We start from the raw sequence: 14974 nt of genomic DNA on the forward strand, positions 1-14974 counted from the left end.
TTAGGTCCTGCAAACCACATTTTCTACTACAAGGTCTAGGTCACATGGCTGTGCAGTGGAGACTGTACTGTGCTGTGACTATTCAGGATCTCTTAAGACCTTCACAAGACCCAACAAGACCAACACAGGACCTTCAGTCTGTGTTCAAGTCACAGGCTATTCAAATGATCTGCAACAAAAGCATTCCCTTGTCGTTGTGTACCAGTTACTTGTGATTGGTCTTATGTCTGGTCTGGTGACTGGTCTTGTGTCTGGTCTGGTGACTGGTCTTGTGACTGGTCTTATGTCTGGTCTTGTGACTGGTCTTGGCAAAGGCTGTGGCAGTAACATCAGAGTACACCGACAGTGGCAGGGCACAGACTTCACACGTGAGGGCGCCTTTCACCAGTCAAATGATTTCCTTTGTGGGCACTTTAATAACAAAGATAACATGCCCATGACTGGGTGAAAGTCCGAAAGTACCCAATGCCAATTTTGTTTCAGCATCGTCCCAGACAAATGATGGGGAGTGCTCTCACAAAGTTGACTTCGAAACCGTAACTTACAACAGTCATTGTTGGCAACTAGAGTAATGTATGACTATTGTAGCTCTGAGGATTACTGCTGTTTTTTATTCCTGTGTGTATTGAAGATGACATAACTTTACAAGCTTACGGTGTTCAGCGTATCTTCGCATTCTTCGTTAAGCTTCTCTGGCTTGGCACAAGACTCGGTCCATTTGGGCATCCGATGGCGCAACACACTCTGAGCCTGTGTAGGACAACCACCAACGAAGCAAGAATAGATAACAGGCAACTGATGGATCTAGTCATTTACCTCTAAGCACCAATCACGATCAAAGACATATTACCCTCCCTTAGTAGACACAACATGGCAAATCTTCCTGATATCATCAGACATGGCTAAAACATATCTACATACACGTATCTTTACTAAATGTTGTATAGTGACAGTACATGAGAAAATTGCTGTCTCTTCAAGTGAATAGCTCTCTGCAATTTAATGACACAATGAGATAATTACTCCTCAGAGAGCCAAGATGGTCTTATAAATGCTTAGTGACTTAATGGGCGGGGGTAGTAATATAATTAAACCCCAAACCATTAAGAGTACACGGTAATGTTGAATCAAGTATTGATAATCATAAACTCATTTACTGTAAGCTATCTACAGACAGAATATGGTATTGTCTTCAGTCTGTACTAACTTTGCCAAAGAATGCAGCATCGTTCTTGACCAGGGAGCAATATCTCTCCACAAGATAGCAGTACCGTTTCTTCTCTTCCAGCCACGCCTAGCAAGAAAAGGTTGAAAACATGAACTAAAAAGACACGTGTGACTCAAACTGTCACCGTTTCATACTTCAGAATTACATTGCTCCTTTCTCAGGAATTTTTTGTTCCAATGGTGGGCCAGATCTTCTGAGCTATTGTGCATGCTAAGCATGGAGAATATTACCTTAGCAGAACCTGGCTACCAGCCAAAACTTGTGTGATGTGTATTGCTTGTAGCTGGTTTACAGCTAATTTCTGCTTAGTGCATCTATTTGCTCAGCAGATCTTTTTGCTTAGCAGCTCGATAAGAACTGGGCCCTACAGCAGTACAGATGGACCCATTTGATCTGCCCTGCTGCTTACACAGTATGCTAAAATTGTTTAGATTCTAAAATGAGAGAGCATTCTCACTGTAGCATCTGCAAGAGGGTATATTTTGGAAACTAGCTTGTGAAGGAAAAATCCAGAGAGGACGGGGGTCTATACCTATGAATCCCGTCAAAAAATAATCGCTGCAGTTTTGGCCTGTGAGCACTGAAGTCAAAACATTTAAGCACATCAATTAAATTACGAACTTACATTCATGGCAATTATGCAACCGTATTGACAGATTTGATAAACCATTCCATCTGCACAATACTTGGTTAAGTTTACAGAATCACTTCCAAGGTTTTAGTAATTTCAGGTCTCAGACAACCTCCCCTTTCTTTTTCTAGATTCCTCCTACCTCTCGGAGACCTTCATTGCGGAAGTCATACAGCTGTTTGGTCAGATGCTGAAGTTCCTCTGAGCTCTTCTGTTCCTTCTCTACATATTTCTCGCTGTGGTTCTTGGAAGCCTTCTTCTGAACTTTCTTCAGCTCACCTTTGCATTTTTCAACAGCCTTTAATTGGGGCAGGAAAAAAAGAGACCACATTAACAAGACTGATTTATAAGTAACTGAGCTCATGTTTGAAACTCTTACCACTACATGCTCCACATGCCCAAAAAAAATAAAGAGAGAAAAACCAAACAAAACCAGAAAGAACAATTATTTTCCCAGTAATCAATGGTAAAATGGACAAACAGACACATCATAGGACCCAACACTTCTGCATAAACTTGATGCAGATTTAACCCTATACCGTTACATTGTAGACAAGCCTGCATATCTTGGCTGTCCAACCAGATACCGTATTTCATTTAACAAACATCTCTGTTTCAACACACATAAAAGTTTCTGATAAATCAAACGAATGCCTTCGTTACTGCAGCCATAAGCACCAGGAAATCCCATCACTCTTTGGAATTGAACACTTTTAGCCCCCTTTATCAAAAACTTGACAAATTGCAAGAATGGCTCATTGGACTTTTTTAAACAGGTGTAAAAACATGACACGACATTCTGACAGTCAAAGCAGGCTCAGCACAAATACAATGGCTTCTCTCTGGAACAAGTTAAAACAGAACACAGACCTGTGAATGAATGGTCAGTGAACTTCCTGGCAATCTATTTCTGATTTATTCACTTGATGGCAAACAATGCCCTTCAAAGACTACCTTGGAAATAAAAAAGCAGATAATGCAGATGAAAGATGCAGTCTAGACACCTCTCAACAGGTCTTTTCCTTTTTCTTAACCACACCCATGGTTTGTCAGCCCCTAGTCCAATTAAAAAGCGATCAGCCTAAGTGACCCAGCACTATTTCCTGATAACATTTCCTCGCACTTCATCTGTGCTTTTAACACTCATGAAATAACGACCTCTTATTTGAACGGGGAGGGGGAGGAGAGAGCTGTTTATGTATTACTTAGACTAGAACAGTCAAAAACAGGAAAAACGTTTTTGTCATGGGAAATTCTAGCCCTAGGGATTTACTTTCATCACAGGCTATTTTTGCGACAGTTTCGAGGGTGCTATTGTTCAGTTGAGGGCGTAAATCCTGTCAGAGATGGGGGAAGGTACTACATGTACTTACTGGCTGAGAGGGTAGTTCATTGGACATCCCTTCCCTTTAAGATTTGAACATGATGCTGATAATTTCCAGCCAACATTATCGAATCAAGTAATGGTGCCGGAAAGACAGCAATAAAAAGCATCCCAATGGCTATTGAATTTCTGTCTCGTGTGAGTGTGAGACAGTCTCGATTCTTTTTGTTTTGTAAAAAATTTGAAATGTCCAGAGAATTTATTCTCGTTGTCATTCACCTGATTCGAATAGATCATGCACTCGTGTTCAATTGGGTGTGCACTTGAAAGCTACATGTAATTATTCCACCCTATCCTTGGGGTTGAAGAGGGGTTGGGGTTGAGGGCCAAAGAGTCTAACATCCCCTTTCACATACATGTAGCAAGAATCTAGCGCAGGTTTCACACTGGTTCAAGCGACAAGTGCTCAAACAGAGGCAAAATTCAGCCCAGGTCCGGACCAGAGTTGGGAAGCTCCGACCATTTGTCAGAGATAAAAAAAAACAAAAACACCTGACAACTGTTTGGCACAACATGCACAACTTCACAAGCTGGTTCATGTGTTGATTAACGCTATGCATTGCTCAACGCTGTGCATTGCGAACCCCGTGTTCAGGGAGAACCCTGTTGACTGTAAGACGGGTAGGAGAGATCAGTGTGAAGCTGCCTTACGTAACTAACTCCTGTTGCAGAGTAATTTGATTAGGGTGAAAGGCCAACAAGGAGGGGATATACTTTGTGCCCACTCTTTGAACAGCCAGTTTATCAACACCTTAGGGTCCTTGTACATGTAGTATAACTGAGGGCAGTCTGGAAAGGCAGTGACATTTCAGTTATCCATTTTGTAATGTGAAGTATCAGCACTGAATAGAAGTTCTGTATTACTTTTCGTAGGTTCATCCTGCTTGTTGGGTTATGCATGTGGGGGACATGCCGTCTGCAATGAATCAAGATGTTACTAACTGAATGGAAATTAACCTGCAATTCATTAAAAGAGCTGCTTTACAAAGCATCTAACTAAAAATTTCTGTTTTGCTTGGCTATGCCTTTCCATTGGTAGATGAGAGATCTGTATTCAAAGACGTTGCCCAGGTTACAATATGAAATGACCTGATTCAAGTTCTCTGTTGCACATTTGCTGAGTTAGAAAGGAGGTCAAACTTGAAGAAATTGAAACACCAGATTGGAGGAAGGCTAAAAGTGGAGGTATACTTCACGGTGTTAACCCTAACCCTCCTCAATCCTTCACCTGTTGGAGGACTGAGGAGTGTTAGGGTTAAAAGTTACTGGGTTTGGCTATTTAACACAATCTGGCTTTCCAATTTTTGTGTGACTTGATTTCAACCTGGTTTTCTTTTGGGGCTACTTCATGCAGCTTGCTTCAAGAGCAGAAATATTCCCATTTACATGTTCCCAATACATGCTCAGCAAAAGTTGGCAGAGTGCCTGCCACGAGGCTTTAACATGCGGCAATTTGGCTGGTAACTTCTCTACGCTAACCTAAATGTTTTTCTACTTAATAGTTGTTGTCTATGATTGCCTTCATCAGATACGCCACAACAGATAATGCTCCACCGTTCTTAGAGCAACATCTTGGCCAGCACATTGGGCACCTTGGACAAGGCTTTGGGGTGCAAGCCCAGCTAGTGACAATTAATGTACACGAACATGAAGTATCACCGACATGTACATGTGTTCCCCCCCCCCGTCTTGTCATATTAGGTTTAGAAATGCAGCCCCACCTGAAGGCAGGGAAGCCTATGCTGTTCAGACATCTTTGTGGTGTCATGACAGCTCAAGGGGGGGGGGGCTTTGTGAATCTTAGGAATGGGGAGGGGTCCTGCAGCAGCGTCTAGTAATTCAGTACATGTATGTTGGATAAGATTGGAATAGATTATGTCATATGTTTGGCATTGATGTCACAAACCAAATGGATGCTTTAGTTTGAGTTTTCTTCTTTTTGGAAACCTGGGCCAGTTTTTTCTTTGCATGAATCCTTCAGAGCTATTAAGCTGCATGTACCTCACAAACTGTTTATTCTAATCCTTGTCCTACAACAGAAATCACTTAATTATTTAATTTAGGAAAATACCCTATGTTTGACTGTCTACCAATAACTGCGGTAGAGAGCAACCACCCACTTCAAGAAATCCAGATCTAAAATTTATCATAGCAATATGCTGGAAACCTGAATACTCTCCAAACCATTCAATTTGGAGACTAATGGGGGTTGCATGTAACGATGCAATTCATGAATTTTTTTTATCGAATATCTGTAACAGATGGCTATAGTAAAAGGCTGGAATTGTAAATTTACAATAAAATAAATTTCAAAAATCAACCTTACTACGTGTAGAGTGTATCAAGACTCATTATTTTAAAAAGTTCATTGGATACATAAATAATGAAAAAAAACAAACAAACACCATTTGTGTCACATCCCACTTCAAACCAAACACAGACCAATCAACAAGAATACGAATACTACAAATAACACATTCCAAAGCTCAATGATGAAAGTACTCATGGAAGATTACACCAAAAGATAAGGGTTCAAGTAATGGGAAGTGCAAGGAGAAGAGATAGCACAGGGATGAGGCTGGCCAAATATTGTAGCTCCTTCATAAATAAGGCACTAAGTTACTGCTTATGACACCAATGTTATTTGCTGTCAAACAATACTTCACTTGCAAGTCCGTCTGCTAAGATGTCTAGCTATTGGGTCCAGTTTTATTTATAGATTTCTGAGGCAATTCCGAGGAAGGATGCCAAAGTCTTGACAAGGCCTCACCAGGAAAACACAAGCAACGAAAATAGACTTGGCCAGCACATACATGTAGATATATACTGGTTCCGTATCTAGACGACTGTCTGTAGTAGCCTACAAGACAGAGCATGACGGAAACTTGGCCATCAATTCTACAGATAAAAATGAGAAACAAATGCCCACATGCCATGTGCCTCTGACAAGGTCTTATAAGTAAGTACCCTCCACATTTCCGACACAGAGGCAATACACCAGGGGGAAGGGGAGGGGAGTAGCAAGTTGCCCCCTTGGAGATATTTTTCTTGTTTTTAGTACTTCAATATGCCAACTCTTTAGAGACCGTGCTTCCACTCTTCCTGGACAGGACATGAATTCTGGAAACCAAATTCGTCGACTTTTCCAGGACTTTCCCAGACTAAACCATGACAATTGCCGAGACGTTTAAGGCCTTTTTTGCAGAGAAAAGTATTATGAAGGACTTCCATAGCCACAGACTACAGAGCAACAAGGGTACAGACTGTAATGTTACTGAGTATTCCACTTTCACATCAAAACTTGCCCACGGCTCATCAGAAGTACCGTACCATAACCCTCCCATTATTTTGATTTCCATTACTTTTCCATGACTGTTTTCCTCTGACAACAGGATTCCGTGACATCCTACATGTATACCTCCCATTTCCCATGACTTTCACAACAACCTTTTTCAGAATTTTCCCTGACGCTGGGAGCCCTATGAGCAAGTGGATTCTTTTACAGATAAAAAATAAATGGACAATCATTTTTTTTCTTTTCAACTGAGAGCGCTCCACACCTGGTAAGCTGACAACTAATCAGCACTGTTCCAGGGTATAAATTCCCTTCCAAAAGTACCCACTCAAAACAGAAAAAAACACAGAACATTTCTCTACCCTGCAGAAGATCCACACCACTCACTACTCCAGACATGCGTAATTTTAGGCAGGTAAGTCTTGCTAACTACATGTACATCAGAAGAAATTGTGCAAAGCTTTGGCATATACATATACTTATATCGTAAGGCGCAAATGCTTACAGAATAAAAAAAAAATTGCCCACGGCCCATCAGAAGTACCGTACCATAACCCTCCCATTATTTTAGTTTCCATTACTTTTCCATGACTTTTTTCCTCTTACAGGATTCCATGACATCCTATATCTCCCATTTCCCATGACTTTCACAACAACTTGTTGACCCTGATACCTGTCACTGTATCACAACTTTAAGTTACACAGTTGGGCTAAGTGTACTTAAGAAGGGGTGAGACATCCATAAGCAGACAACTGTGCTCTCTACATCACGACATTAAACCCCTGGTGTCAACATAAATATTCACGTCACCATATCTGTTCAGATCACAGCAATCATGTTTGTGTGCCATTTCACCAGCACCTCTGAAAATAAATGCCACGTGGGTAACCACTTCCAGCCAGCATCATGATTCTATTAATCACCTCCAACCTCATGGAAGTGAGTAATAGGTACATATATGTATGGCAGGGTTTCAACCAAGTCTGTCAAAGTCATCACGGGTAGACCTTTGGTCAACTGAGTCTCCCATACTGACATCAAGGGTGAACGATTTTTTTTCTGATTTGGCAGAAAACAGACAGAAACAACAGAAGTTTCCTAGATTATAAGCAGAATATGACTTTTGAGGTGAATGCAGGATTGCCTAGTTGAGAAAAGATCCGGCACAAACCCTGCACAATTTTGTTTTTCAATTTGAACTGTAAAAGGTAGCATTTGATAGCTCAATTAATGTCCACAAATAAATTGCTTCGTGGCATGCATTTTCTCAGGCACTTTAAAACCGGTGCCCACCACAAGGCACACATTACAAAATATGGTGCAGATTTTTCATTACATTGTTCTGATGGGTGAAACAAAATCATGGGGTTTTTGTCTTTAGTCTTTTTTTAACATTACGGGCTGTATTCATTTCAGATGGAAATTAAATTTTTAACATGTGTTTAATTTATCAGGGTGTTTGAGATCATGTTTAAATTTAACTGAAACAAATTCTTCGAATCAGGTACATGTACAATACATCGCATCACTGATGAAAAACGTCAACATTAGACACAAACCAACACAGGATTTGGCAATGCCAAATTTCCTGTTGACTTTGTCTTTAGTATGCAGAACAAATGTGGTTTATGCTGCATGCTGTACGTGCAGCACTTATGTACAAAACTCTTGCCCTAATGCTGGAAAGCATGCACATGTGTGGTACAGATTATTTGGACACTTTGCAAGGCTGACTTTGCTGGAAAACCCGACTATAAAACTTAATGCTTATAACAAATGATGAGATTCTGTCCAGTGGAGGAGCACTAAACTCAAAACGTTGGATCCTTTTGGCCTCGATTTCACACATCCTTATTGGATTCTGCTTGATATATACGTGTGAGTTTAAACGATGCAGTCTGAGGTGGAAAACTACCTCATTTCATAATTATGTAAGTGTCAGTACAGATGGGGAATAGTGTAGGGTGTGAATCTTGTCTTCCTTCCCCTTCTCAACAGAGTCACGCCAGCGGCTAAAACTGGGTCCAAGTCTACAACAACAAAATTATACCCTAAACTCATCACCAATTGTTAGATAGTGTCCAGTACCATCTACGGTACTTCAAACAGGCAGAGCCCCCTTGTAGCAGGCTCAAGGTATATCTGGCCATCTCCAAAAGACCTTCTAAACTTGGGTAAAGTCAAAAAGTCTCTGGGTAGATTTTCCCCTGGTACCAAATCACAATTTGCTTGAGACTGACACCTCAAATCCTCTCTAAATTAAACTACAGGGTGTGATGCCACAGAACTGATTGGAAAGTGCTCAACAATCAAAACTTTGCTGAGTTATTCTGTTATTAATTACAACTGACCATGTGAACCATAATATATCTCTGATATCCCTGCCTTGGCAGCAGATAGCATAACGTGCTTGTTTTGTTCCGAATTTGATTAAGGTGAGTCAGTGTAATGCAATCCTGCACATCTTTACCACTAAGGGCAAGGTGCTTATGCTATCAGGATGTTATCGCTTTGCTGGCAGGATGTAAGGTTACAAGGTACATGTACCTGTAGGTTGAACATGGAACGAGGGGAAAAAATTCTAGCCTCGAAAAACAAATCTAGCCTGGATATTCTTGGTGCCTATCCAATGTGGTGAGTTGGTATGTTTTGCCAGATTGTTCAATTTCATTTTGAGTCAGGGTTTTTTTTTTACTCCCCGAGGCATAGCAACAAACAGCATCACATGATGAATTGTTTCAGAAGTACCTGGTGTAATTCAGAACAATGATGCCATACGCTGAATCATGATATGACTGCAACCACTATTTTAAGCCTGAAAGTTCTGAGCCCTCAAATGATTTGTATAAAAAAGTAAGCTTCACTTTTCAGAATCTTCTTTGAAATAATGGAAGAGAAACTAAAATCCAAACACATGATCCTAATGAAGGGATCAACCCTGGAAGTGTGGAATTCCCCTGATATTGGAGGATTCAGGACTGTTAGGGAAAAGTCACTGCCTCTCCCCTAAAACAAACTCCTTACCCTCAGCAATTTAAGTTTTAAGAAAAAGAAAGCCAGCCTCAAAATGGACCAAACCTACTCTACACCGGCATGGTACAACCAGTGATAAAAAAACCTGGATGAACTTGGGGAAGAAACAGGGGCATTTGTGACTCATTTTGCTGTGCACCTGCAGATGAGTTCTGTGCATGCGGATAAAGCAAAGGAGGACCGTTCTAAAGCACCATGGAAGATGTAAAGTAGAGACACCCATACCTCTGCTTTGACTTTGTTCTCGCTGAGGTACGCCTTCTGAGCTTGCAGTACTGCCTTGATGTCCGTCTCTACTTTGGCTTCTAAAGGATTCAACAACTCTTTCCTGAAAGCATGTAACTGCGGATAAGAAAATAAAGACAACTGCTGAAAAGTCTGTTATCAGTTCAAACGTACCGTACAACCCACACTTCCAGTTTGGAATAACTTTCTAATCAACACGACTCACCTACGTACAGTATTAGGAGGTTTCAAACAAAAGTTCACCTTGGGGTGTATTTCATGATGCAATAAGTAGACATATGCTGACTGTGGATTAATTTTGCTTGCCACGAAAATGTTATCGGCCCAAATTTTGTGGTTATTATACTGGCTTTGGCTGGTTTTCAGTCAATTGCGACTTTGCTTACACCTGTAGGTCTATGTATGTTTTACAGGTATCAGTAGTATTTTTTGCTATCATCAGTCAAGGGATCCAAATAGTCCATGTTAAACCAATATAGTCAATATCAAAGCAGTGTGGTCCATGATGAAACCATATAGTCAATGTTGACACCATCATCAATATTGAAGCTATTTAAAATATGTACACAGGGCAACATGTACTGGAACTGCAGTTAGTGTTAATTAGTGTTACATCCTTTGATCTGAGTGAGGTTTGCAGGAATGTGCACAGTTGGCTGTGTAGACACCCTGTCCCATGATTTGGAACCGGTTTCTAGATAACTTACCATACCAGTATGTGAACAAATAGAAGCCTTACATGTACTGAACAGCCCTTCCAACGTAAAGGCTGGTTCATATTTAACGTGAAAGCAAACCCAAATGTGGATTTGTGATGTCAGACAAAACATTCGGCTGCAAATTCCCCAAAGTAAAACACATTAAAACTCGAGCGAAATTTCACTTCAAATCTTATGTGACGTAAAATTCGTTTCACTTTCACATTTGCCAATAGTACGGTATGAACCGGCCTTGAGGATTGTAAGGAGAACTGAACTGGGGGCTGCTCATCAGACACTACTGTATCGATTTGTTCATTTCTTTAACCCTAACCCTCCTCAATCCTCCAAAATCCTTCCGGCGATTTTGGAGGATTTTGGAGGATTGAGGGTGAATGGCAAAAATGCATGGCTGATTATGAAGGATGCCATGCGTGAAGGTTGTGGATTAGACCTTGTATTGTTTTTGCTTAGTCAAGCACAAATTCAGCCCGATATTTCCTTTGAATCAACCGCACTGCTCAAGAATGCCCTTCGCACTGCCTCAATATAATGACAGGAATTGCTGGAGGATTTTGAAGGATTGAGGCAGCAGGCAGACCTCCAAAAAACATTTTCAAGAAATTTTGGAGGATTTTGGAGGATTCAGGCTGAATGCAATTTTTTCATGTTGAAAATCGGAGGATTTTGGAGGACTTTGGAAGATTGAGGATGGTTCCTGGTAAAAAGGCCTAGGGGGTTAGGGTTAAATACCTTGATTTCCCTTTCTGCTTCTATTTGTCTGTAGGTTTCTGCAATCTGTAGCAAGGACTGTCCTGTAAAGCAAAACCAAAAATGGAACAGAACCATAATGAAAGCACTCCACATCTGAATTTAATAATTTAATTAATACAATAAGCTGAAGAAGTGAGATTTAACCACTAAAGGGCCATTTTGCTTTCAATCTTTTAACATGAGTGTGGAGACGTCATTGAGGTTCAGGCAAGAATTATAATTGTGTTCTGTAGTGTACAATGTACATACTGATGATACAACACAGTTTAATATGTCATGCTGTACTACACAAACATGTACATGTACATGTAGTTTTAATAACAATTGGGCAGGTCTTTGTTTTACATAAACATTTAATGTACATGTTTGTACCGGCAGTTTGTTTTCCTGTGGTTAAAGAAAACAAATCTCTAGGCTACAGAAGTATGAAAAAAGTCCATGTTGCGAAAATGAAAGCAAACAACGCTACGTGTACATGTACTTATCAATTACAATTTTAATGCCCCCCCAAAAACTGAAGCGAGCTTCCTACTTGGGGTTCTTGAGACAAACCAAATCTGTACACAGAAAATGGGTGGGGTGTATAGTATGCAGTGTAAACAACCGACAACTGTATCTGGTATTTACAGAAGGCAGAATAACGATTATGAATATCTTCCAACAGACAGAGGCTCGATGAAATCGTCAGTTGCACCAGATAGCATTTTTGTTTCAATTTACACATGTTATGGATCACAGACATACTTGAAGAATGAAACTTGGTAGAGCGGCAAGGTGATGACACAAGTTACCAGAAGAACTTCTGAATTGAAATATTGTTACCTGTGGGAAACTACTTCCATGACAATGCTATGTGTAAGTGAGACTTTCTATACCTTGAAGCTCTTTCCTCAATAAACTTTACCAGATCACATTTAGCATCCAAATCAATAATGGAAAGGCTAAAAATACTCCACGTAAGTGAAAAAAAAATGTACAGAGCAAGGTGCTGAAACTTATCAAATGAAGCAAATCTGGTAAAAACGTTGAAGCTTGAGTTTGTATATATTTCAAACAGTGATACAAGAATCTGACGATGATGCCACCTTGTACTGGTACCCCTCACAAGAACACATTTAATGCTTGGCATACTTTGGTACCTAAGAAACTGAGAAATGCCAGTCTGACGTCAGAAAAAATGTCATCACAATAAATAGGGCCTTGCAAAACGGGACATTAATCATCTTGCTCAACATCATAAAATTAAGCTCGCATGTGTGCAAATAGATGTGTTCTCAGATATCATATCAACGTATTGTACAGTATCTATGTATATAAACACATAGGTAGGGCCTAACACTGGATATTGCACATACAATGTACATTGTTCAATTACATTTGTACGTGTATGTACCGATAGACAGTGTGTACAACAAGGCATAATGCACTTGAAGGGTCTATTTCAAAAACACATTATGATTGTACATGTACTGTATAACCACTTGAAAAACAAACAAAAAAGACCTTTTTTTACAATTATGTGCTATTCGTGTAGTTTGATATTTAAAAAGCGAACAAGTTGTCTGTAAATGTTATTTATCACTAAATTAAGTTATTATGTTGTGTTTTACTATGGTGCATAAGACATCTTAAAATTAAGTTTTGGCAAGTGGGACAGCTTTCAACTGCAGCAGGCACTAGAACAAAATGGCATTATCGCATTTTAGGAAATTAGTCCATACATACATGTACATGTATGCCATGTAATGGCATGCATGCACCTGAACAACGCATCCATGCACATGTACATGTCTTTCTGCGTATGTACCTTGTACCGGTACATACCGTTAATGTTCCTATTTGTTACTAGTAGTTGCGATTGACTGATCTGATCAATTCACTCAATCTTCCCTTGGTCTGTCAGTTTGATTGCATGATTTACCAATAATTCCACCATCAACCAAATCCCCTGTTTCTTTCTAATTCGTAGTTGTCACAGCTTGTTTGGAAAAAGGAAGTAAAATGGGAGATTTCATATCGGATCAACTGAAGTGATAGTGTAACAGGATAACACTGATCGACTGATCGCACCCAACAAATACAGTGATATCAGTAAATACATGTATCATACCAGGGCACCAGGAAAAAAGCAAAACGCTGTACATGTAAACGCAGGCCTACATTTCTGTGACTCTTATTTGCAAAACATGCACATGTATATGGTAGCTGGACATGTACAGTACATGCACATGTATATGGCAGCTGGACATCTACAGTACATGCACATGTATATGGTAGCTGGACATGTACATGCACATGTATATGGTAGCTGGACATGTACATGCACATGTACATGTATATGGTAGCTGGACATGTACATGCACATGTATATGGTAGCTTGACATGCACATGTATATGGTAGCTACATTACATGTATATTAAGTTATGCAAACTTCAGTGTAGCCACAGGGGTATGCACACTGTACATGTACCTACACAAATTACTGAACACGCCCCAGTTTTTCTGTCCTCAGGAAATTGGCTCTTACTTTTCCTGGAGTTGTATTCCAAAGATTTTTTTTTTGTTGGGGAAAAAAAATACAGGTAGATGGAACCGGAATGTACACGTATGGTACATGTAGTTCCTGGTTCTTTCCAATTTCACACTTGAACCCATCAGCTCTTGTTGCATTTCTGTACTAAAAGTTGTGTTTATCTCTGGTTGCCTTCTGGGATACTACCTGTAGTCCATCACATCTTGCTCCCCAGCATACACTTGGATGGAGGAAACCAAAAGGGGGCGGGGGGAGGGAGGAGAGGAGGTGAAGTGATTTGCTCAAGGACACAACTTATGGCCAGTAGCTGGATTCAAAGCCCCAACCCGCTGATCTTTGGTCAAGAACCTAAGGCTGTGCTGAATATCCAAATATCCGGATATTAATTTGATCGATTTTGGAATGTTTGAATATTATTTTCTGAATTTGAATATTCGAATGCAAAATTCATGAAAAGGAATGGGGAATTTCCTATGTTTTAAATAGAAAAACTGCACTATGGAGGCTTGTTTCAAGCAGATTCAAATGAAAATGATTCAAAAAGTAAATTATTCATTAAAACATTTAAAAGGAATAGAAATTTTCAACAGGGCAAGACGTATTGTTCATTTCTTAAATCTTACTAAATCGTGGCTGGAGATACTCCTAGAGGTGAGAAGCTACATTTGTATTACAGTGATCATAATGTACATATACAATTGTGTGCAATATTGCATGGTTTGTTCAACAACCTGCTGGTCGGCACTGTGTTCTTATTCCTCCATGGTACAACTGAATACTTGGATATTTGATTGAATTGAAGGTCGAATATTTGATTAGTGAATTATTCGAATTGACTCAGCCCTAGAAGAGCCTTATTGCTACATGTAGATCACATCCCCTAACATCTACATGTACATGTAGATCACATCCCCTAACATCTGCATGTACATGTAGATCACATCCCCTAACATCTGCATGTACATGTAGATCACATCCCCTAACATCTACTGCTGTATTACAATGTATTTACTCACTATTGAATCTAATTGAAATCAATAAAAAGGAGCAGAACACGTACAGTGCAGTGCTGAGACAGGCAGTGATATGACTATCATGATAGCCTGGGGTGGTATTGGAACTCTGGAACTACTGTAATCTACAGGATAAA

At 39.9% G+C, this 14974-nt stretch overlaps 1 protein-coding gene across 3 annotated transcripts in view; it reads right to left on the minus strand.

The window, feature by feature from the left end:
• Positions 1–14974, minus strand: part of LOC110976085 (BAR/IMD domain-containing adapter protein 2-like) — a 50713-nt gene that overhangs the window by 16248 nt on the left and 19491 nt on the right. For all 3 annotated transcript variants that reach the window (XM_022229062.2, XM_022229060.2, XM_022229061.2), the window contains exons 4-8: positions 11270–11331; positions 9798–9914; positions 2002–2157; positions 1208–1294; positions 655–750 (exon numbers count right to left, since the gene is read on the minus strand). In XM_022229062.2, the coding sequence (XP_022084754.2) occupies positions 655–750; positions 1208–1294; positions 2002–2157; positions 9798–9914; positions 11270–11331 (518 nt within the window). The remainder of the gene's footprint in view (positions 1–654; positions 751–1207; positions 1295–2001; positions 2158–9797; positions 9915–11269; positions 11332–14974) is intronic.

The sequence above is a fragment of the Acanthaster planci genome, linkage group LG07 (assembly GCF_054643075.1).
Source record: "Acanthaster planci isolate LZ-2023a linkage group LG07, COTS_SCS, whole genome shotgun sequence".
Lineage (NCBI taxonomy): Eukaryota > Metazoa > Echinodermata > Asteroidea > Valvatida > Acanthasteridae > Acanthaster > Acanthaster planci.